Genomic DNA, 24,075 nt, shown 5'->3' with positions numbered 1-24,075 from the left:
TGCAGCTGTAACTCCACATTTCACTGCTGGTGTGTTTGGAAATGAATCTGTCTGGGTGTAATGTGAAGTCTCTCCTAGAACTTCTTGGGGAATGTAGAATAATAACAAACACCTGAAACCCTAATTCTTCTCCTTGCTCATTTTCTCTTATTCTTGATCTTTTAGTCTCCTCTCCAATTCTCCACTTCATCCTTTTCTAGCACATACAGAGCTTCATTCTGTTCTGGAAACACCTCTTGAAAATACCAAGCTGAGGCTTTGGTGACAGAGAATGCAAAAAAGACAAAATGAATGTGCACCCACACTGCACTAAGCGAGGAGGGGATGACAGTGACTTTTAGGACTTAAATTTTTAAACACACACCATCATGTCCCACTGACTCTGCTGCACATTTGTTGCTTGCCTTAAGTCATACACTATAACAACAACCCCAGGAGTATGTGCAGGCCATTTGCTTCACATTTATGTATTATACAGGGATTTGTTGACTTTACATGCCCACTCATTTAGGAGCAACTTGTCATCCTATTCCTGTTTTTATCTGGAGGCTTTAACAAAATATTACCAATACCATGAGGACAGGTACTAATATGTGGTTATTTGCTGCAAATTCCACTTTGAGTAACACCAGCAGTAAAATTAAATAGAGTGTGCAGTTTAAAAAAAATTGCCTGTGTCCCAAAGGAAACTTTCTCCCAGAAAATGTCACAGCCATGCACACTCTCAGAGTAGGATCTAAAAAAAGGTGAAAGCAAAGCTGTTCACTGATCTTTTCTCACCCCCCACCCTGAAAAACTGACAAGGGCACATAGTGGTAGGACAAGAGGGGATAGTTTTAAACTAAAAAAGGGTGCATATAGGGAAGAAATCTTTCCTGATGAGGGTGGTAAGGCCCTGGCACAGGTTTCCCAGAGATGCTGAATAGCGGGCAGGGCCCCTCCCCATAAGTGTCCTAAATACTGGTACACAGTGAAGGAGAAATACATCAGCATTTAGCACCTTAAACCTGCTAGGAAAGCCCTACTGAAGAGCCAATTAAATGACATTCCTTGAAACAGCTCAAGAATTTCTTCCTTTTTATTCTCAGAACTAGTGTTACATTTGATCTTTTGTACTTCTCATCTAAAGACAACTGTTCCCACACCAGTGAGATGAATCCATACACACAAACATGGGGATCATTTTTATGGCATAAGAATGGTGCAGTGTGACTAAGGCTTTTGCATGAGTAAGACTTAACTCTACCAACTATTTGAATGAATTTCACCATAACCACTCTTGTTCTCCCTATTTTTAGCACTGTTTGTGTCCTCACTCCTCATGCACCACAGCAATGTCACTCCTAGAAGTCATTATTACAGCTGACACATGAAATTATGGCTGATTGATTCAGGCAAATCATTGTAAGCTTGTTTAAGAGCATTAAAAAAGCTTTGTATTGATTTAGCAATAGAAGGTACTTTTAATCAGATTAAAGAGCATCGTACAAGGTGGTTGTATCAATTTCCCTGATCAGTTTAGCAGGAGATCCAGTGAGATTGATGCATCAGCCTAACTGGATCACTGGCTAAACTGATCAGGGAAATTGATCCCTCCTGGTGCACAAAAAACCATGTGAAATGCACAACTTGTTCCACAGGTAAGAAACAGTTCCCATAAGATATTTCTCCATTTCTCACAGTTTTATATGCACCCTCTCCATGTCTCAGCTTTCCTGTATTTATAGGGCTGCCATATTTACTTCCCAAATTTCATGGACAGCAAGATGTGAGTGGATGCTCTCTGGTTTTTCCAGTATTTTGAGACCCACTGCACACAGAGTGCTCTGATGATTGGTGTGTGTACCATAAATCTGTCACCTCCTGAACATATCAGACTCACTATGCACCATCTATCAAACTTCCAAGCAGGCTCACACTTCCAGCATGGGCATTTCAGCTGCAGAAGTACTCAGAGATTCCTACACAGGCCAGACAAATGTCCTCAAGTGTCCCTTTTAGACAAAATTTCTGACCAGGGAAATTGAATTCATATGGAAACCTTGAGGTGTGTTTCAGCCCTGCTGTAGCCAGGGTTGCAGTTCTCCCATTTGTAAGCAGGACCACAGTTAGAGGTGATTTTACCCCAGCAATCCCAAAGGGATAAGAGCAAGAGGAAAGCACAGCAGGTGAAAATCAGGATCTTTATATTAGAAATACATGACGTACTTGCTCTACTTGCAATTTTCCCAAACTGTAAGAGAACTCAGGCAAATCTCATTGTCAGGCCCTGCAGGCTTACCTAGGTCACTCTGCTCTGCTCCCTGTAAGGGCTCCCAGGAAACTCTCAGATGTCAGGATAACAAGGCCTTGTCACTATCTGCAAATTCCTGATTTGTGTATTCTCAGCATCAACCACACAAAATCTGTAATGTGGCACAAGTGGGGGAAGTAGATCCTTAATGGTTAATAACTCAGGATTTGTCACTTAGCTCTCTTCAGGAGATTGCCCAGGAACCCATTGTTTCATCTTCCAGCTGTTTCCCATCAAATTGCTATTAAATTATTCATAAATTATTACATTGTTTCTTCACATCCCTGCAATACTAATTTCAGCAGTTTCAAAGCTACTCTAATACCAGCTTTCCAACTTCAAAAAGGCAAATAGCAGTAAAATATACTGTACAGATTAGCAAAATACAAATTTAAGACAAGTTTTCCCTTTCTAATATGAACTCTAAAGCACTCCTGGAACACAGCAATATCCCATTACCATCATTGCTAGCACATCTATCCCTTTGAACACACAGAAATGTAATGCACAGTTAAAAACTAACTAGCAACATCCCTGGCATTTCAACAGCTTTCTAATAAATGAGATAAGATTTAATCCACATTTTCTAATGTTACAGCCAAGCTCTTCAGTCTCTGAATGAAACTTTGCAGATAAAAACATGGGGAGGCTTCATAACTGTTTCAGAAAAGGATAAATGATGACACCTTGAGATAATAGCTAATCAAAATGCAAGTACTGTGTCATTAGGGGTGAGCTGCTAATTAGTAAAAAATAAATAAAACTGTCACTGTTGGCTAAAAAATAGTGAAAAGAATAAACAATATCTAGAATTTTATCGCGAAGAAAATAATACTAAGCATAACTCTGCAACCAAACCCACAGATTCCTGTTTTAAAAGAAAAAAAAACCTCAGAATTCATTAAGTTAGTGCACTCAAGTAAAAGTAATTGAGAGATGAACATTCCTTTTTCCAAAATGTATCATGGAAATGGAAAGCGTGAAGGAAGCTCAGACATTCTGCACATCCAGCCCCTTATGCTGCACCAGGACCATTAAAACCACATGAATTATTTTGTCAAACTGCTTCAGAAGTTCAGAGACAGTCTTAAAATAGTAATTTATCTCAAACTTAGTATGAACATGACTACTTTATTCTCTTTAAACCTTAATTAGTGTACTTAAAATGTAAGCTGTGTTATCAAATATAATTAATCATATTTTAGGGTGGGTGTATTTTGAGCTTTAAGCTGACTTACATTCTGCTGCTTGGTATAATCTTGTGCCCATCTCTAAACCATGTCACTTGGGGCCTCGGATGGCTGAGGATGTGTGGGAAGTTCAGAACAGCAGCTTGTCCTTCAGTCACTGTTTTTCTCTGGTCTGTGTCCATGAAATCTCCCATGTCTGCAAAAAAAAATTTAAAAAATAGAAGTTTTGCCTTTCTCCCCATTTCTTTTCAGGAGACAGAGAAATCATTGTGTTTCCCACCAACCACTGGCACTGATAATTACTCATGGGACACTATGGATCACGGGACAGTTTGGAATTTGGGGAGTTTGGTTTATAGAGGAAGATGAAGGAAACCCCAGTGCTGCTGGTGCACACAGGCAGAGCATCCATGAGCAGCCCTGCGTGGCCCCTGTGCTCTTGGGCAGTAACTGAGGGGTTTTACTGAAAAATGACATTTTAATGGAGGTTTGCTTGCTTTGGTTGGAGGCTTTTTCAGATAAATCCTTAACAATAAAAAAGAAACTCCTGCAATTCAAAGGGATGCTCATGGCATATATAAATGTGTCCAGTTTTTGGTCATCTTTTTGTTTTTTATCCACAGCTACACAAACAGATGAGCAGCTCTTCCAGGGCAGCCATGCCAACAGAGTCAGACCTAGACAAGGATCCCAAAATGATCCTGGATTCCCAAGGTCGTGCTGGGGGCTGTCACCTCTTCTGGCACAACATTCCAAGGTCAATAGTGCATCCCTAGTGTTAGAGAGCAGCTTTTAACTAAAGTTTTAATGGAAGAAATGATGCTACCCTTGCAGAACCCCTGCCTCCACAGGCTTTATTTCACAGGCAAGTTCAGGTATCTGGGGAGACCTTGGAGAAATTCAGTGAGTGTTTTTTTCTTGTTTTTCCATTGCCTTTTGCACAGCATTCTTATCCATTAAAATGAACAGGGCTGTAGGCTCTTACTTCTTCACCCTCCAAAGAACTTCTCTGCATTTTAATTTGATTTAAACTAGGAAACTGACACACACACCCCAGAGAACTATTCCAGCTTCTGTCACTGCATTCCCTTTTTTTAAAGGACAACAGGGTTCTCTACAAGTTCTGTGCTGCAGAGAGGGATGCAAAGGACACAGAAAAGAAATGACTACTATCAGGTCTGTGAATGGCAGGAGATGAGAAGAGACAGAACAAGAGCAGAAATTAAAAACACATGGTATTTTAAAGCAGCTTTAATCATCTTTGTGATTTTCAAGTTATTTATTCAGACATAATCAGCATTGTACTTCCTCTGCTGCTCCAGATTCCTTACAACTGTAATCAGATCAGCTACTTGAAAAGAAATTTCAAACTGCGGAGGTGGATCTAATTAACTTCACTGTCGTATGATTATTTCAGTTTTCACAATATAGGAGTTTTTAAGCCCATCCTGTAATTAAGATTTACTCAGCAGTTTTCTCACAAATATCTGTTCCCCTTCAGTTAAGTAACATGTTAGCATGTGTTGAAATATTTTTTAAATTATTTAACAAGTTCCCTGCTACTTCAGATATCTAGGACATGGAAAATACCTCAGATCTTTATCAGTGCCATTATAATTACACCTTTCAATTTTTCACTAGAGATCTTGAGTTGAAGTGTATTGGGAAGCATCCTCTACTCACTGGCAAGAACAGATCATTTCTTGTGAATCTTTCTGAGTTAAAAGACTAACATTTCAATCCCCATCAGTTTTGATGAGTGGCTAGATGATTTTAGGAACCCTTGGAACATTGCTTTCTGAGATGTTTTGAAGAATAACCAAAAAGCAATATATGATAAAATATCAGGAACTTCACTACATCCACAGAGCTTAAATCAATTAATTTAAATCATAGCCATTAAAACACAGAAAACAATCATCACACGGCATCAGTAGCTACCCTGACTGAAGGAGAAAGAGGATATTTAAAACTTGTAGAACACTTTAATCTGCAGGAGTGAAGTGCAAATCTGACTGGCAATTTCCCTACAGAAGCCATTGATGTCACAAAGGCTCAAGACCAAAGGTCTCCCAAGCCACACAGGATCTGGTTTGCTTTGCCTCTGTCTTTATCAGTGAAAAGAAATGAATAAATGAATTAATCCATAGACTGCTTAATTCAGACAGATTTAAGAGAGAGCCTTTTAGCCTCCTTAGCAATGCAGATCTACAAATTAAATGGGGGAAAACTAAAACTGTAGAAAAGTAAGCAATTGCACTTCTTACTCTCTCCAGAACAGCCAAACACACACAAACCAGCCTGGAGAGACAAAACTCTGCACTGCAAACCTTCCCCCACTTCAGAGGGGAATAAAGCTGTCATTTCAGGAGACAGAATTCTTCTCCAGGAGCAGCAGCATCAAGGAAAAGCATTCCTGTGTCTCCTTCTCACTATTGTTCCCACCAGGACTTCCTCAGGAATTGCTCCCTGCACTGTGCCAGTTCAACTGCTTGCACAGCTGGGTAGGGAGCTGGACAGGGAGGAGCTGGGAGACAACTTTAACAGCCCAGCAAAAGAACTGTTGCTCTTTTAGAAATTTTGGAGAAGTCTCCCAGCCCACAGCTGCTCAAACACATTTTCCTGCTGAGCCTAAAGGGCATTTTTCCTTGGGACTGCTACCAAAACCTTTGTCCCCAGAAACCACACCTGGAGATGCAGCTCCAGAGGCATCCAGGCTCCTCTAAAGGCTCAGTGCTGCACAAGAAGAGACACCTCACTCTCTCCTTTCCCTCTAAACCCCCTGCTTGCCCCACACCTCACTCAAAGTTCTGTTCACTCACAGCAGCTTGCAGTAGATCCTCTATGACCTGAGAGAATTCACTAAATCTGCAGAGGAGTGTTTGGAAAAATACTTGCAAGGGTCTGAGGCAGGTCAGAGAGAGCCCATGGTCAGTAGACAGCAGGGGCACAAAGGCTGGCAGAGGTCAGGGAAGGAAAACCCCATTTTAGCAGCAGTTTATTTTTACTTTAGCTCCCAGCAGCTCTGAAACAATAGGGAGACCAAACATCAAATTACTGATATCACTGACATTACAGATATAGCAACAAAATCTACTGTAATGCAGTAAACTGATGAACATGATACCAAAACTTACATAATGCCATTTGCAACTGGTTTTATTTTAAAACACAGGAAATTCCACGTTATTTCCCTTATTGACATACTGATTAACTTGAATCAGTTCCTTCAAATTGGGTATCTAATAAATAATTCAATTTCTCTAAATTCTGCTTATCAACTGACATTTATTGCTACTGAATTTCCAGTTACCAACCCTGACGAGGAGAAATTTGATCCAGTATGAGACTTCTTAGGCACAGCACACAAATCTGTCTCTTTTGAAATTTCTTTTATGCTTTTAATTTGGAAAAAGAATTAGGGCTAATCTTACTATTATTTCCAAAGTTACTTGAATTGGAAATCAAAGGTTTGTGATCGTTTCTTATATCACGTTCATTAGCACAAACACCTGAGAAAACTAAATTAACCTTTCCAAATGGCAGCTGGATTTCAGAAATTCTGCAAAGCCCAGACTGAAGTGGGGCAAACACATTGGAGGAAGAGTTTGCTTCAGAAAGGTGTTGAGAACAGAATTTTAAAGTTCTGTTGTAAAACTGCTGATTTAGTACCACAAGGATTAGGATGTGAAATCTTCCTGGTGCTATCCCCACCATGCCATTCCCTTTAGATGCTGCTGCTTTCCTCTAGAATTTTTGTTGCTGTTTTGATAGTTTTGATAGTTTTGTGCATGGCCTTCCTTAATTCCATAAAGTGTAGCAGTTCTCTCATGCTACAGATCTCTCAAAACAATCTCATTTTCATGGCTTTGAACAGCTCAAAGACTGTGTTGCACTGCTCTGAGCTGCTTCCAGATGATAACTGAAGTATGAAATTCTTATGAGGCAGTAATTGAAAAAAATTGTTAAGCCTGATATTTAACACCTGTTCAGACTAACAAATGTCATCATACATCAGGTTTTTTTACCCAAAAAGAAGCTAATGAGTTACAGAGTGACCCCCACTCAGACATACATGCCACTTGGACTTGAGATCTCCTCTGCAGCAGTGCCCCCATCCTGTTCCTCACGATGCACTGGTAGAAGCCAGCATCAGCTCTCTGCAGAGCTGGGATGATGTACCTGCAGGGCAAAAGGCACAATTAGAGAGCACTTCTTCCTGGTTTGCACTTTGTCTTAAATGCTTATTGTATTTTTGTCTTACAAACAGCATTCTTTTGTAATCTCAGGTCTTTGGTTACAGTATTACCTGTTATACACAGATTTTTAAAAAAACAGCTGACATGAAATGCATGAAAACACCTTTCAGTCTTCAGTTCTGCCTATGATAAATGCCAAGTGTATCAAAAACTCACATGAAAGACTGACTTAAATTTTTTTTCCCTAGTTTTCTCTACATTCATTCATAAGGCAGGGCAGGTAATTAGTTCAGAGAAGCCACAAGAAGCTTAAGTGTAGGAATTAGGAAGACTTGCAAGAAGTATCAAAGCTTTCCAATGAAAGCTCCACTGTGTGACCACTGAAACTCAGGAATCCTGGAAGTGCCACCTTGTGCTATACTTTGTGTTTGCTCTGCCCTTCAAACAGACACTCAGTCCACTAATCTCACCTTCCTCATTCAGCTACATCTGATTGCTCAACATGAAAATGAGCTGATAGGCACAGTTTTAATGGGAATAAAACACATGAATAATAGAGATAATCCTGCATTAAACAAACATTAATCACAAACACATATTCCCCCAGTCACCTTCAGGAGATATTATGGCAGGATTAATGAAAGTCTTTATGGAAGATAAGGAAAAGGAAAACTGCTGAATTTTAATCTTCTAAATTTAATTCCACTAAAAGAAAACATTTCTTCTTAGACTCAAATAAATTGTACACACCCACGTGCAGAGCTTAATGCCTGAACAGGATCAGGGACCATAAAACAAAGGAGGCAGAAGATTCTGGTGCCATCACAAAATACACCCCAGCAGTTGGGTTACACCACCAGACACAGGGCACTGAACCAGAGCCCAACACCGTGGGCAAGCTTTAGACATCCCTGGGGTTTCCAGGAGCCCCTGACTGCCCATGGATACGTGCTGTGACTCCTGTGACCTCCTCAGGTCACTGCTGTGACCTCCCCAGGAGCCACCAGCACATTGCCTCCCGTGGCTGTGGCAGTTGGCACCAGGAAGAAGAGGAAGATTCTTGTGCTCTTTATGGCAGCCAGAGCAACCCTAGCACACAAATAATGACTCTCAAGCAGGAATGTTGTTTCCTCTTGCCTGATGAGCCTCACCATGGGGAATGGAGTGAGAGAACAGGTGAAAATACAAGGAGAGAAATCAATAGGGCAGGAGGCTTCTCTAGTTCCTTACAAAATCACTTCCTTCTCTGCCGGGAAGAAGATTGTTGTAAAACATCATTATAAAATAAAAAATAAAAAAATAACTGAAGATTCTGACAAATACTGAAAATTAATTTTTATAGTTCTTTTTACCCAACAATTATACATCAACAATCTTTCGTTCTCCCATGAAGATTTAGTGTCCTACTTGGCTACTGCCTTGTCTATTAAAAAAAGCCAAAATTAAAGGCCTCTTTCCTGAGTATTTATCTGTACTAGGACAGTAATGCGGAGTTAGTTTTGCTGCCACCAGGACAAAACAAATCAATTAGATCAGAAGTGTCCTACTTTGGTTTTCTTTTCTGACTTATTAAAGTTTCAGCAGGAAACATTCTGAACATGTTGCCTGAAGAAATGAAAATCTTTTAAAAATTTACAGTGAAAATCCCATCTACTTTGGAAATTCCAAGGCAGCCAAAACCTAGAGCAGCTGGATTCTCAGTGGACCTACTGGGTATAACATGCAGGTACAGCAAGCAAAATTAGAAGAATTAAATAACAAACATTGAAAAAAGAGATAGGACACGTGTTAATACTGTTTGAGGCTAACTTGAAAATTGCAAACCTGGGCAAGGGATAAATATTTATGGAATTTCTGATTCTGTGTTTACAATTTTAAACAATCTTTATGCACCTCATATGTCTTATTATTGTTTTAAAACCTACTTTTCCATTGATATAACAGCCTTGATACTGCCTTCTGTGCTATGCTTTTCCCATTCCACTTGTTTTCTGACTGGCACGAAGGGATATAAATAGGCTTTCCAAGTTCTAAATAAGACTTTCTTCCCCAGAATGAACTGAAATCAAAGGTTAATACAATTCCTTGCAGTGACAAGACAGAATTTTGCTTTATTTTTGTCCATGCTCAAACTTTGAAAACAGATCTTCCCATTGCAGAGATGTGTCATGGTTTTGTATGGAGGCTCCTTGAGGTTCCTGGGGATGTCTGCAAGGACTTTGGAAAGTCAGCCCTGACTTTTCCCTCATTTTAAATGGCACAGCCAAGCAGAACCTGGAGCTTGGGAAGGTTCTGTGGAGAGATGGGAAGTGACAAGCGGAAAAGAGAAGCTTCAAGGGGAGTCTCCCTGAGCCTGATGTGCTCCATCACCCCTCTGCAAAGAGCTCCAGGAGGGAGTGGCATCAGCCACTTAAGGAGAAATCCCAGCCAACACTCACAGTTCACTTCTAATCTAAAATTTAAACCCTCATTTTAATTTTAAATGTCTTAAGAGTTGAAAGTGAAGCTATAGGCTATGGGATTTAATAGTCATAATTATGGATACAGAATTAAAGCTAAGTGTATTTTATTAGATATTCATGTTACTTTTTATCTACTCCAGCTTTCTTAACAGAAGACTTATGGATCAACTGATCTAACTTTTAAAAGACAGAAGCAAAACTGAAATGTGTCCATTGTTAAAACATAATAATCAGATACTTTTAAGTAATTGGGTTGAAAGTGTATGGCTGCTTAGACATACCTTAGTTTCTTAAATTCCAATAAATTCCAATAAATCAGGCCACAAAAGCAAATATGACAGACACACCTGGTCCAGAACTTAATTCAAAAGAAAACAAAGGGGGGAAAAAAAGAAAACAGAAAAAAGACACTGCCTGAACATTAAAGTCTCTTAACCTATAGACATGACCAAAATTGCTCCTGCAGTCAGCAGCATCGATTTGTTATCATAAAGTGGATCTCAGATCACAAAGAATTTCTGAGGTTGTTTTATAAATACTTAACACAAAGTGGTGTATGCACAGTCACTGTAAACGCCGGGCTGTGCACACAACCAGCCTCGTTAGACAAAGAGGAGCTGCTCACTCAGGGTCACCAATGTCACAATGCAAAGGCTCCAATTAGTTCTTTACTCACTTGGGCTGTTATAATAATATATTTCAGCCTGTTACAATATAGACATTACTTTAAGTGAGACACACTAAGTAATATCAATTACCAAAAAATCTTTGATTGATGATTTAAATTGCAGCAGAAGTCACTTACTCAGGAAGATTCGTGCATTTAAACAGGCTATTTACCCAAGAGAACTGCACAGCAAACTGTTAAGGGGTCAAAGGTTAAATTTTGCAACTGCAATTTTTATGTCTGAGCATGTCTTTTCCTTGCTTTCATTCATCCTAATGCACCTATGCCATTTTTTGGAAGCTTAAAGCTTTGCATTTCTACAGAATCAAAATCCTGTTTAGTTGATCTCTGGCTGTGGTGTAGCAGTAGGGATGCAATTTCTAAATTAATATTTTTTATCAATATTATTATCATAAACCAGCAGCTTCCTCTGCGCCAGATCTTTTAATGAGAAATAGAAATAAGAACAATATAAAAATGCAGAATTAATAAATATGGTTGGAATCATGACCTGACATTCACAAGAACAAATTAAATGCAATATAAGAAACAAGGGACTGACTGCAGGAATGTGCACACACAGCTTGGGAAAGGTGTTCCAATAACTGACTCACACTGCCATACACAGTAAAATTCCAATTTTTTATTGAGATGTCCACTTGTTTAAGAAATACCACGGCACCCAGGTCTTATTTCAAAATGTCACACATTCTTACTCAGGTTTCTCCAATACCATGAAATGTCATCTCCCAGTGCCTAGCACATCCGCAGGGCTGGAGTTCCAACCTTTGCTTGCTGTTCATTCCATGTTCATGGTTTGTCCCCCAACACCATTTTTCCTCCCTCTCTCTCAGCATCTCACATGGTCAAGGGCTGCTTCCAGCTCCTTCTACCCAGCCACTACAACTGGCTCTGCTGTCGTTGATCAAAACAAGTGGCATTTGCACAAAGCCATGCTCAAACTTCCTGTGATTTGTTGCGCTATTAGAGATCTTTTCATTTTCTAGAAAGCATTCACAAATCTCCTCTTTATGTGCGTGTGGCTCGTAATCCACATCCCAAAGGCTTGAAAGCAGCAACCATGAATAGATGCAGGGACTCAGGACTAAGGGGGCTCCTCCAAATCAAGTCTAGCATTTCTAGGTAACTTCATATAGAACTAAATTCTTTAAACAGTTGCTAAATACTTGAAATGCTAAATGACCCCCACAAGTTTTAAGAAGAAGTTTTTTAAGGGAATTTTCCCCCTACTGCTCTGTAAATGTAAATAACATCAAAACCAGAACTAGTGCTAGGTTAAAATTTTGAAAGTCTTTGAGAAAAGTAATTATGTATTACCTTGCATAACAATATATAACTTTATGTCATTATCTGCATTATCTACCAACTCATACCAACTCATACTGTAATTTCTATCTATAGTAATGGAGCATAACTTTTCCCTACCTTAAGCCTTGTACCCCAAAAATGCAGTACTTGCTTGGTTTTCAAAAGGTACAGGTGTTGTACCTGGGCTCCCTCTGTCACATACCCACCCCTCACAATGTCTGAACTCATCGGGCAAATTCTACAAAATTTGAAACCATCAAATAAGTTGCATAAAAATTAAATTTCCGTAAGGGCACAGAAATTTCTGTTTGGACAGAGAAAACCCAGTCAATCCTCCCACATCAGAGAAAAGCAGACAAAACTTGGCTGTCTGGCACATTGGTACTTGGCCAGCCATGTGCTGCCTATCAGCAGGAATGAGCTCTGATAAGCCACGCTGTGGTTTAGCTCCTGTTTGATGGAATGTCTGTGGGATGGGGAGAGAGGCAGGAAGGGAGGTCCTGGGGGCAAACTGCACAATCATTAAAGGGCAGTTTATTAAACTATCAGCTCCCTTTTGGAATTGCTAGGATTGAAACAGAAAGTTTTGTGTGGGATTTAAGACAGACCACATTCCTGTAGATCTGATGGAGATGGACAGTCCCAGCGAGCATGGCTCTGTTCAAGGATGAGTTCACACATCACATGTAACATTTAGCTAAGGAATGTGGCTCCTATTTATCACAAACACAGGTAAAAGTTACATCTCCAGCAAAAGGCACTTCTGGTACTTAAAAATTCCAGGTTAGGACCCATGTTTTGAAGCGTTAAATCTCATTTTTAACAAGGGAATCTCATCCCATCTGTTTACAAAACCCACTCTTCTTTCACAATAAACCCCCAAGTCCCTGTGTCTGTATCTACAAAGCTCTTTGAGGCATTGGGAAACTGAGGGGGTGGGGTTTGGTTTGGGGTTGTTTTGTGCAATTCCACTTGCAGAGGTGATTATATGGATGTTATTTACTTGTATTCACTGGAGTAGGAGGTGATTTCACTGTCGTTGTGCAACCACTTGAATTCCAGGGGCCAGCTGCCTTCGGCAAGGCACGTAAGGACCAGTCTGTTTCCTTCCAGGTGGATCTGGGGCAAGCCTGGTTCTGTCTTGAAGAATGGTGCAACATCCCCTGAAATACAAAGGAAAAAAAAATGGGTTTGGAGGCTATTTAGGAAAATATAGGAGAAACTACTGATATTTAGCTAATTTCTCGTCAACATGGTCATGGTAAAACAAGAAACAACATGACTCGGTTAAGGCTTGCACTGGTGCATTCATAACTAAGCTTTATCTTTAGGGGCAGAATTACCAAGATCTTGATAAACTTTGTCCTTGCCCATTCAGACATGCTTTTGTCCATGTTTACTCTTTCTCCAGATGAGAATTCCAACATTGTCTGCTGTGGCAGGAAGTGAACAACCCTATTGGCTTTTTTCCCCCTTCTCCTTTCTGAGGATTAAATCCACTCAAAGCTTTTTTTTTAATACCCTTTTTAAAAAAAGTTTCTTGAATAGAAACCAGAAGTGTAATCTTGGATAGAAATGATTATCACAGCAGGAGAAGTCTCAGGGTAAATGAAGATTCTTGATAGGGAAAAGAATTTAGAAAAAAAACACCTCACAAGCTGAATGCACTTTTCAATGTTCTTGCAAACCAAAATGTGTTAAATTATATTACCTGAAGCCACTAACAGATTTTTGAATTAGGGTACTTCAGTAATGTGCAAGGGTCATTTGTAATCTCAAACTTTTGTGTATCACCAATAAAACACTCCAAGCAGCAAAAATTCTTGATGGGTAAATTGCCAAAGCTCTGCTCAAAGACAGATTGATTCTGAGTCCACACCTGCTGGAGATCTACCCCCGTCACCTCTGGGAGATGAAGGCTTTTCACACTTTACGTGTCAAATTTCTACTTGTAACTGTAAAGGAACTACAGGTTTGATTTTAGAAGCATACAAATTCTGTAACACAAAATTAACACAGAATGGCCTGGGTTGGAAGGGAGGTTACAACTCATTCAGTTCCAACCCTTCCCATGGGCAGGGGCACCTTCCACTGGACCAGGTTGCTCCATCCAACCTGGCCTGGAACACTTTCAGGATTATATGATTACTCATAAAACACAGGAGTTATATTCAAAGTCAGAAATTTTATATAAAATATTAATAATACTGAAGAAGTAGACAATACTGAGCTCTTCTTTAAAGTGTGCAGGGTGTCTGTGTGTACTTTATATATAAAATACATAAAAAACCCCAAGATAGACAAATGTTGTCCCAGTGCACGTAATGGTTCAGTTAAACTGCAAACCTTCCTTTAAACATTTATTTTACACAAAAATCTCAGGCATTTTTATACTTGGGATTTTATGTTTAAATAATTATATTTCATTTTTATACTTGGCATTTTATATATACTCAGGCATTTTATATTTAAAGAGTTTAACCTATTTTTTTTTTCAGTTTGGAGTGCCCTCATGTGCTGTTCAAAGCTGGCTGGAATTTTTGAACCTTCAGGTCCCAGAATCACTGACAGCCCCAGGACAGCCCCGGGAGCTTGGGCCAAGGGGTGCTGGTGGTGGTTTCCCAGTGACCCTGGTGTTCCACTGGGGTTCACAGCCCAGCCTGGGGATTGTCAAAGTCTCCAAGCCTTTATCTTTCACTTTGCTCTGCTCAGGGGATGTTTCTGACTGCAGAGCACGTGGCAGCACAGGCTCGTTATCACTGAAGGGTCAGAGCTGGGCTCCAGCTGAGCGTGGCCAGGGAGCCCCAGGCCCACTGGTGCCAAATATCTTCTGAAATGGGCCATAAATCAACCACAGCTCCTCACTCATCTGATGATTTGGATGGACAAATTCTCTCCTGAGTTTTTAGAATTTAACTTCAGGAACACAAGTCATTTAGGCAGAAAGAAAAACACATAATCTTAAAGCAATGCTTATAAACTATCACACAAAATCCAATCTAACAAACTGAATTAAAAACTGTATTTGGGGTAGGGCCCTTTTCTGATTTGTAGCATTTTAAATAACCTGTCTTTCAAACAACCTGATTTATGGTGAGTGCAGATCAGCAGTATCTTCTCTAAATTGGCTATATAGGAAGCTACAACAATACAACATATGAGAAAATTGGAACAGCTCCAAACTAGCAGATATTCCCAGACAAGCCAAGGAGAGTTTTTACACCTCTCCACACTATTACGTGACTGAAAATATATTCTGCAAAGCTTCTCTTTAGTTGTTGTTTTAATGACTACAATTATGGTGAAATCCTCTTATCCCAATTCTCATTGTCTCCTAGCTAGTAAAACCAACCAATATTTTAAATGTTATAAAGAAAAATTTAACTTGGAGTTAGAGGATGTTCCTGTGAAATACAGTTATTTTATCCAGAGAGAAAAGCAAATTTTTACAAAGGTATTTCTAAACAAGAGAGAAAATGTTAAATCCTGTCAAAGGTATTCTGGGGAGTCTCCCAAGGGAGCTGCAGACATTCTACCCTGGTAAGATTAAAGGTGTCAGGCTTCCTCTCGAGACAGAAAAGCAGCAGCTGGGAGCAGTGCTGGTGTTCAGGGGAAGATAACAGAGCCCAGCTGGTAAAGTGAAATGATTCGTGCTGAGTCTCCTGAAAACAACACTTACCTGCTCATGTACAGAGGCTCCTGGAATGAGTTCCCTAAACTGTTCCTCCCCAAAGAAAGTTTCGTCACTGAGGGAGAGCTCAGTGGAAGTGCAGTCTGCACCACACAGAGTCATTTGTTGATCCTTGTTTTCAGTGATTTACAGACTCAGCAGCACAACCTCCTTCATTACTTACTCTGAATTATCCACTTACTCCTAAGTTATGTCTTTCCAAGAAAAAAATGATGCATTTGGAAGACAAAGTGCTGCCCACAAGCCTTCATTCAGCCCTATATTTCCTACTCAAATATTCTGAACCCAGTGATGCTGCAGCCCACTCAGAGCTATCTCCCATTTAAAGCATCACAATCAAGCTGTTATTACATGAAAATGATTCTCAAAACTCAATCCAGTTCTGTTAGAAGCTAAAATTTAATAGACCTACAGGAATATTTTTATAAAGAGTATAGCATGCTTTATAAATTACCCTGGCTCTATGGAAGATTTACTTAAACCCTTGAAGTAATTTTATCTTCTAATCCTTTATTCCTGACTTTCTCATCAATCACATACCATCAGTTTATCAAATTCAATTATGCAATCAGAGCTCACTAAATATTCACTGAAAGCAGAAATGAAAATAAAATACAGAGTAAAAATTCCTTGCAGAGAAGCAGCTTTGATGACGTTGGCATTTCTGCAGCACAGGGCTGCTCACACCTCAGGCTCAGGAACCAAGGGCTGCACCCTGGGCTTTATTTACAGCTTTAAGCTGTAATGGAAAGCAGAATTTAAACCTGGACCTGCAAGGAAAAGTTTGGCTGTTATAGAGCATCCCAGGGAAACAGGAAAATTGGCAGGGAAAAAATCAAAGCCGTCTCAGAAGGGTTGTGGGAAAGAACTAACTGGCTGAGGGATAGAAAACACAAGGGGGCAGTTAATAGGTATGAGATACTTGCACTCAGTAATTAACTACAGAAAGGGCTCATCAGGAGGGTAACCTTGGCCAACCATGGGTTTAGAAGCCAGGAAAGCATTTTTTGTTTTATACTTTCAAAGAATGGAGTAAAATACTAATGAAAATACTGAGTCCTAAAACCAAAAAATAATAAAATTATTATTCTTGGCTAGAATATTTTTCTGCCTACCAAAAAAAAAAAAAAAATTAAGCAAGCATTCATGCTATACACTGTTGCTTTTTCTAAATGTGTTGATACTTCCAGCCTCTCTGGCTCTTCAGCAATGCTGATTTAAAAATAAAAGTAATAGTAATTAAAGAACTTTCTGAGTTGAAAGAAGGAGCAAAGGGATAAGGTGCCAATCTGTTGGCACATGTGTATTTACAGCTTCAGTAAATTTTCATTAAGTCTGATTACCAAACTCGCCAACATCCTGACTTGTGTCCTTAAAAGGATGCTGCAGATTTATTTTTATGTAAATCTCAAGAAGAAGTAGGATTGAATATGCCAAAATTATCTGGAAATTTGCTCCACAGCATTTCTGCCTTGCTTTTCTGCACCTCCAGACTGCCTGAGTTTCATTGCATTGCTGGGTTGGCCCATCCAGTTTCCTTCTTTGGTACATGCTTAGATGGATTTTACCTCAAAATAAAGATTCAGGACTAAATTCAACAACACCCAGACAGTTTTTCTTGGACTAATGCTGATATTTAAGCACAAAATGGTGCTGAGTTCTGGGTCCCCAGCCCTGGAAGATGAAATGCACAGCAGGAGAGCTGAAAGCTCCCTTGTGCTCCATTCTCCCTGAAAATCACCTTCAAGAACAAATTTACAAACAGGACCTGCAAGAGGAAAAGGCAGCTGGGCTGGACAGCTTTGGAATGGTAACAACAATTCCAGGAGTAGATACTCATTAAAAAGCCAAGGAACCCAAATCTCACAGGGACTGCATGAGTGAATGTGACTCCAGAAACAGGAGAGCACCATCTCAAGGAGCTCAAACATTCCCTCTAACAAACAAATTAACAAGGATCAGCTAATGATTCTGAACCCTTGAAGAGCTTACATCTGTAAAACACATAAAGCAAAGTCAGATTAAATAGATCTTTCAGTTACTACAAGGTCTTACAAGATCTTGAAAGCAGTTGCACATTCCTGTCCCTAAGGAATTAGTAAATTTTAATTAAAGACACAATTTGATCTTGAGAACCTCTACCCTGCAGAGAAAAGGAAAGGTACAGTATTCCAGAGAAGTACCACACCACCCCCATCAGTAAAACTCACTGCAACTACCCTCTTCAAATCCCAGCTTTTTTCCCTCCAGAAAAGTTGGATACCAACAGTTACAGGCAAAATCAGGTGCCCACTTCCTGAAAAAAAAGATTCTGTGGTCCTGAACACTCAGAGGAAGGAAAAGGCAGGGAGTGCTGAGAGCAGGTTGAAAGATCCCCAGTGCCACTGCTATTTATCTTTGTTATGCATCTCTACTTTAAAGTCATTTTTAGGTGAGCTAATATTGAATATTAAAAGTAGATCAACCTGCACATAAATCAGCAATTCAGAGCAAATACAGCTCAATCACTTAACAAATACCAGGTGAGCAGCTGCCTTTCCATCACTCAGTTGGCCCTACAGGTTCAATATTGAAAAGAGAGTTTTGACTGAGATACATTTTTCAAACTCAAAAGAAAAACAACAATGGGTTTATTAAGTAGCACACCTCTATTGATTTTAGCTTATTAATCTCCAGTCAAAACATGATGCACATTGCTATTTCTTCATATGCTTCTAAAGGTACGATCAGCTGACACAGGAAAATAAAGAACAGAATTATCTCTGAGGAATTCTCTGAGAAAAATGAGGTAGAGACTGAACAATCAGCCCAGGAGATCAGCAACACAGAAATGGTTTTGCTCTCAGTGTCTGCTAGGAAAGGAGATGTGAGCCATCTTCAGGTGGGTAAACAGTGACTGCCGTGGGAAGAGTATCCCAAAAAGTCTGTCCGGGGCATTGAATGTAATATAAAAATTAAGGTAAAATGGCAACTGGAATCAGGAAACCCAAACTAGAGACAGGAAGAATGTTCTCAGTAATCCACAGAAATTGCTGCAACTCTGGACAGCAAAACTCCATTCAAGACCAGACTGAAGTTCAGCTGTGAGCACAAACAGTCGAGCACGAGCTGCTCTGCTCTGACAGCAAATAACTGCAACCTCCTGGGAAAATGGCTTTTCTTCTTATTCCCATGATGGATATGGAAAAGGTTTTTCTCTATTTCCTTTTCAAAAGGATCTTTTAGTCTTGCTATCTCAGTTTTCTAATCTTAGAGTTTCTGATATACATGCATACATGTGCTAGCTCTGGATGCAAGTCGTATTCTCTTGTGGAAATGAACTTCAATAGATTATATGGCATATGAATTTGGAATTATAACACAGTAAATCCTGGGAAATGTACCAGAAAGTCAGATTGAGCTCAGATATATTTGAATCAATCTTCTTTTGAATTCAAATCTTCTAAAATGCATGGGTGAGATGCTGGGGAAGTTAGTCTATGATCTATTCATAAACTGTCAACAATGTCAAACATACATTAGAGCATTCAGTCACTTTAACTGTATTGATTTGCAGGAAGTCTATTTTACCCAAAATATTGGATCTTTGAGATTCAGATTTTTGTGGTTGGAAGTGTGACATAAATCACCAAGTACAACAATTAAATTTAAATTGCATTTTACTACCTCATTCTAAACCTCAATTGCAAAGGACTGATGCATCATAGTGAATATTTCATTAAAATATCAGGTTATTTTTCAAATATACTGCAGCAGCTAAGAGTTTTCACACAATGGTATAAAGCATTCTCTCAAAATGGATTTCCTGAACTTTCATCAAAGACGATATCTGATTTTATATTGGAAGAGTACTGAAGCAACTGTATTTAAATCAGTCTTTCTTCCCCAGTTTCACACATCAAGTAAATGAGCCCAAGCTGCCCATTTTTGTCGTCCTAGAGATTACGAAGATAACCTTCTTTTTGGGCACCTCTATTATAATCCCTGAATGCAAATACAGATATCAGCTGAGGTTGATGGATGGCGCTTTTAGAGGTTTAATTGGGGATGGAATTAAATTGTTTTAGGACTCAGCAAAATCTGTGAGTAAGCCCACATATTTTTAGAACAAGTGACATTTATTTCTTTTAAATGCATACTCACAGGAAGACAAGATTTCAATGGATATCTTCTCTTTTTTTTTGCCTTGAACAGCTCATATAACTAATTGGCAAGTTAGCTATTGGGTAATTGCCAATCATATATTTGATTTGGACGGAGGAAATATTGAACTGAAGATTGCAAACCTGTTGCAGCCCATCCCAGGAGGAAAACTAAACATTCTGTAATGTATAGTTATGATTAGCTTTCAACAATTCAATAGAATAGGAGTCCCAAGCGGCAAGAATGAATGTTTCACACTGATAGTTAAGGAGATTTAATTAAAAATTCTTTTTTTTTTTTAATTGAAGCATCACTTCTCTATTTCTGAATTACCTAAATGGCACTGCAGATTCCAGTTGGCTTCTCTGCTCCTCATTTCTTGATGCAAACAGACCAAATGTTTTTCCCAAATCTTGGCTAACACGTAGTATTGCTTAAAAGAACAAACATCCTAATTCATTCCCTAGAAACTTCTATAATTCTAAGATAAACACCATGAAGTGACTAGCTACAGTAAAACCTGGTTTGATATTTCCAACCTTTCTTCCCTGTTTTGAGGCACAAACATTTCCTGTTATCTTTCTTAGCCTTCTTCCATTTTTCTCTATGAACAGCTTTAGATGAACTACAGAAATCCATTTTCATCCTAAGACAACAGAAAAAAGCCAGAGCAGGACATTTTATGATAAAAAAAGAAACTCTTACTATCACAGATGCTTAAAAGTCCTTAAATATAACCTGTTCTTTGTATTCATAAAATCTACTCCCTAACAGTCTGCCATCTATTTAAAGACCATCTTTTCATTCACTACACAATCACTTCCTGAAGAATTCCCTTTTGAGAAAAGATTTCTAAAGTTTTATTAGAAACACTCAAAACAGAGCCACAGCAGAGTTTTTATAGGGACTGGATTCTGATAGGGAAAAAAAAAAAAAAAAGACAGTGGTTGGTAACACACCTCCATTAAAATTCAACATGAACCTCTCTCAGTTATCCCCAAATACACCAAGAAAGACTTTCCCACATGCAATTGTATTATTCTTTTCTTAAAATTGATTTCTTTAGCAGACCAGCCAAGGAGAAAAAAAAATAATGAGCTGATATCGTTTTAACTGAGCCTCAAGCAGCTCCTGATGTATTAACCTAAAATCCCACTAAGACTTCCTTTCCCCATTTAATTTCTACACCTCATGTTTTAGTCTCACTTTCTGATCACCTGTAATAATTCAGTTCAGTTGGGGCAAAAAAAATCATATTGGCTTATTGTTTATCAGAAGGCAGCCATTATTCATAGCTCTGTGAATTCATGGAATACCACAGAATCCCGGGATGGTTTGGGTTGGAAAGGACCTTAAAGCCCATCCAGTCCCACCCCCTGCCATGGCAGGGACACCTTCCATTATGCCCAGGTTGCTCCAATCCCCATGCAGCCTGGAACACTTCCAGGGATGGGGCAGCCACAGCTTCTCTGGGCAACCTGTGCCAGGGCCCCACCACCCTCACAGGGAAGAATTTCTTCTCAATATCCCATCTAAAGCCACCCTCTTTCAGCTTAAAGCCCTTCCTTACCTGCTGCAAGGTTAGAAATCAAAAAGCTACGTGTGATGTTCTAAAATTATGTTTACTGTAGTTCATCCACAAAAAAGGCTCCAGAAATTTTTTTGAAATATTCATGAAGATGTTTTTAAGAAAGTTACAAATGCACTGAAAAAAAAAGGCACGTCCATACAAAACAGGCAAATGAAAGAGAACCCATTAACTATGAAAACCAAAACAAAATCTCCAAAGAAACCTCCAGCCTCTGAATTTGGTATCAAAGCACAACCTCTGTGCTTTTCATATTCTCTTCATACAGTGATGTTTACAGAGCCTCACTCAGAGACTCGAGGAAATAAGTTGTTAGTGTTTAAACCTCAGCCCACAGCAGGTGGAAGGCAGAGCTGCCTCGCTGAAAGGGAATCCAAATATAGCAGGATTTCCTTCATTATTTTAGCCACAAAGGAAGCTATTGTTGCTGCTACGTAATCTACAATCTCCAACTACTGTAGGGCAGCCTGATCACACTGATATCTAACCAGCAATTTATAAATATATCCTCTAAATATTCCAATTGACACTGGCACGAAGGAGAGATGAAACCCTACAGAACACGTAACAGGAGAGAGAAGATGAAAACATAAATGTGCTTTCCTCAAGTTCATGCCTGCTATAAGAGGCATTCTCAGTGTGCAGAAGATAAATAAAATCAAAAAGATAAACAGCTGTGGAGTGTCTGGAAGTACCAGAACAGAAACACAAGAGCAGCAGGAGGAAACAAAGGAACAGCAAAGGCACTGCCAGACCTGAAAGCCATGTCAGGCACCTATTTATGTTCTCAAGGAGAATTTCTTTCTAAATAGCAAAGCAGCTATGAATAACCAGAGAAGATATAAACACATCTCTTTTGATAAAGGGGGCTGGGGGGAAATGATTCATGCTCAAGCCTTTGTTAAAAGCAATGCCTACTGCTCACTGCTATTGTTATTTTGTTTAAATGTAACTTGTAGTTTTCTTTTTTTTCCCTTGAAGTTGAAAAATGTAAATAGGTTTAGAAACTGGGTAATGCCCACCTCAAAAAACTCAACTCAAAGGATCTGAGTGGTGTCACTTAATCGGAGGGTGGTGAGCACAGGAGCCCACATTATGCTGAGCAGAGACAGGACTGTTCATGTCCTTGTGTGACACTGGATTAGGACAGAAATGCCAACAAAGCACAGCACAAAGTTTACAGGACTCAACTGAAATATTCCCACATCTTACGAAAACTCTGGGACAGACACCTGGTGAGAGACAGAAGCACAGAATGACCCTTGCAGAGCACTCAGGGTATTTGTGCAGACACTCCCAAGGGGACGGATCAAAGGCCCTTTGGAAGCCTCACACAAACTGGCCACCTTCATTTTCCCAAATATCACCACTTATTTCTGTGTCTTTTACACCAAATCCTTTCAGAACTACCCAAGTGGAATTCTTTCACCACTTCAAGGAAAATACACAGATCTAGAGACTATAGAATTATTTTTGGCGATACCGACGAAACATGTAATTTCTTCTTGTCAAAATGGGAAGAAACATATCACTGTTCTAGCAAACATAACTGAGCTTGACATATCTGAAGGCAAAGAAAAGGAGTTAGTTGATTAATCTGGATATTTTATTTAATTTTCTTTAGGTTATAAATAAGCAGCAAGTTAATACTGTTTTCAACTTTTGACAGTTCTAATGTTAATTATATGTACTGGATTTTATAAATCAATACTTCTTACATAAAGTGTTATTTAACTTGTCAAGTGCAGCAATAGATCAATGCATTTACTGTTCTTGCTAACATTGATGGATGACATACATCAAAAGCATATGTAAAAGAAAAATAAAAGACTTATTTGTAAGCCAGACAGGGTTAAGCCCCAGTTAGGCAGACGGGGAATTTAAACAGTGTTTTGAAAATAACATCTTAACTTTATTAAGATGTGAAAAGTTTTCTTCTTGTTTGGGTTTTTGGAAGTTTAGGGGTTTTGGAGTTTGGGGTTTGATTTGGGCTGATTTATGAGGTTTTTTTTTCTTTTAATGCTAAGGCTAGCAGCTATCAGCAGCAGACTGCTCTGAATATAGAACTATTATATTAAATCTGGATATCCTGTAGGATACAGGAACAATGAATTGCACCTCTCGAACTTCAAATATATCTTACTAAAGAACCACATTCCCATGTTCAGCACACAGTACTTCCATCTAAACATACAAATAACATGATTAAAAAACCCCAAACAGTAGTTGATAACTACTTCACTATTTGCAAACATGCTACAGTAAAGTGTTTATAATGTTAAAGGATGTACATGAAAAATTTGATCATAGATCAATTTTAACTGCATTCACTGCATTATGAGCTGTAATAAAAGAAAAACTCAGTCAAAAACCATCCTAAGAGCCAGTACTACTGCACCTGTACATCTTGAAGAGAGATACAGGTCACAAAGTAACTAATTCTCATTATTCATTTGTCTCATTTGTAAAGAAGACATAAAATATAATAAAACTATGAAATCCCAAAGAACTGA

The 24,075-nt window shown here is 39.0% G+C and overlaps 1 protein-coding gene across 7 annotated transcripts in view; it reads right to left on the bottom strand.

Moving 5' to 3' along the window:
* Positions 1-24,075, bottom strand: part of SDK1 (sidekick cell adhesion molecule 1) — a 387,953-nt gene that overhangs the window by 265,079 nt on the left and 98,799 nt on the right. For all 7 annotated transcript variants that reach the window (XM_038151581.1, XM_038151583.1, XM_038151588.1 and 4 more), the window contains exons 3-5: positions 13,144-13,303; positions 7,559-7,665; positions 3,532-3,679 (exon numbers count right to left, since the gene is read on the bottom strand). In XM_038151581.1, the coding sequence (XP_038007509.1) occupies positions 3,532-3,679; positions 7,559-7,665; positions 13,144-13,303 (415 nt within the window). The remainder of the gene's footprint in view (positions 1-3,531; positions 3,680-7,558; positions 7,666-13,143; positions 13,304-24,075) is intronic.

Source organism: Motacilla alba, chromosome 14 (assembly GCF_015832195.1).
Source record: "Motacilla alba alba isolate MOTALB_02 chromosome 14, Motacilla_alba_V1.0_pri, whole genome shotgun sequence".
NCBI classification, from domain to species: domain Eukaryota; kingdom Metazoa; phylum Chordata; class Aves; order Passeriformes; family Motacillidae; genus Motacilla; species Motacilla alba.
Note: the sequence above shows the minus strand (reverse complement) of the source record. Positions and strands in the feature narration are given on the sequence as shown.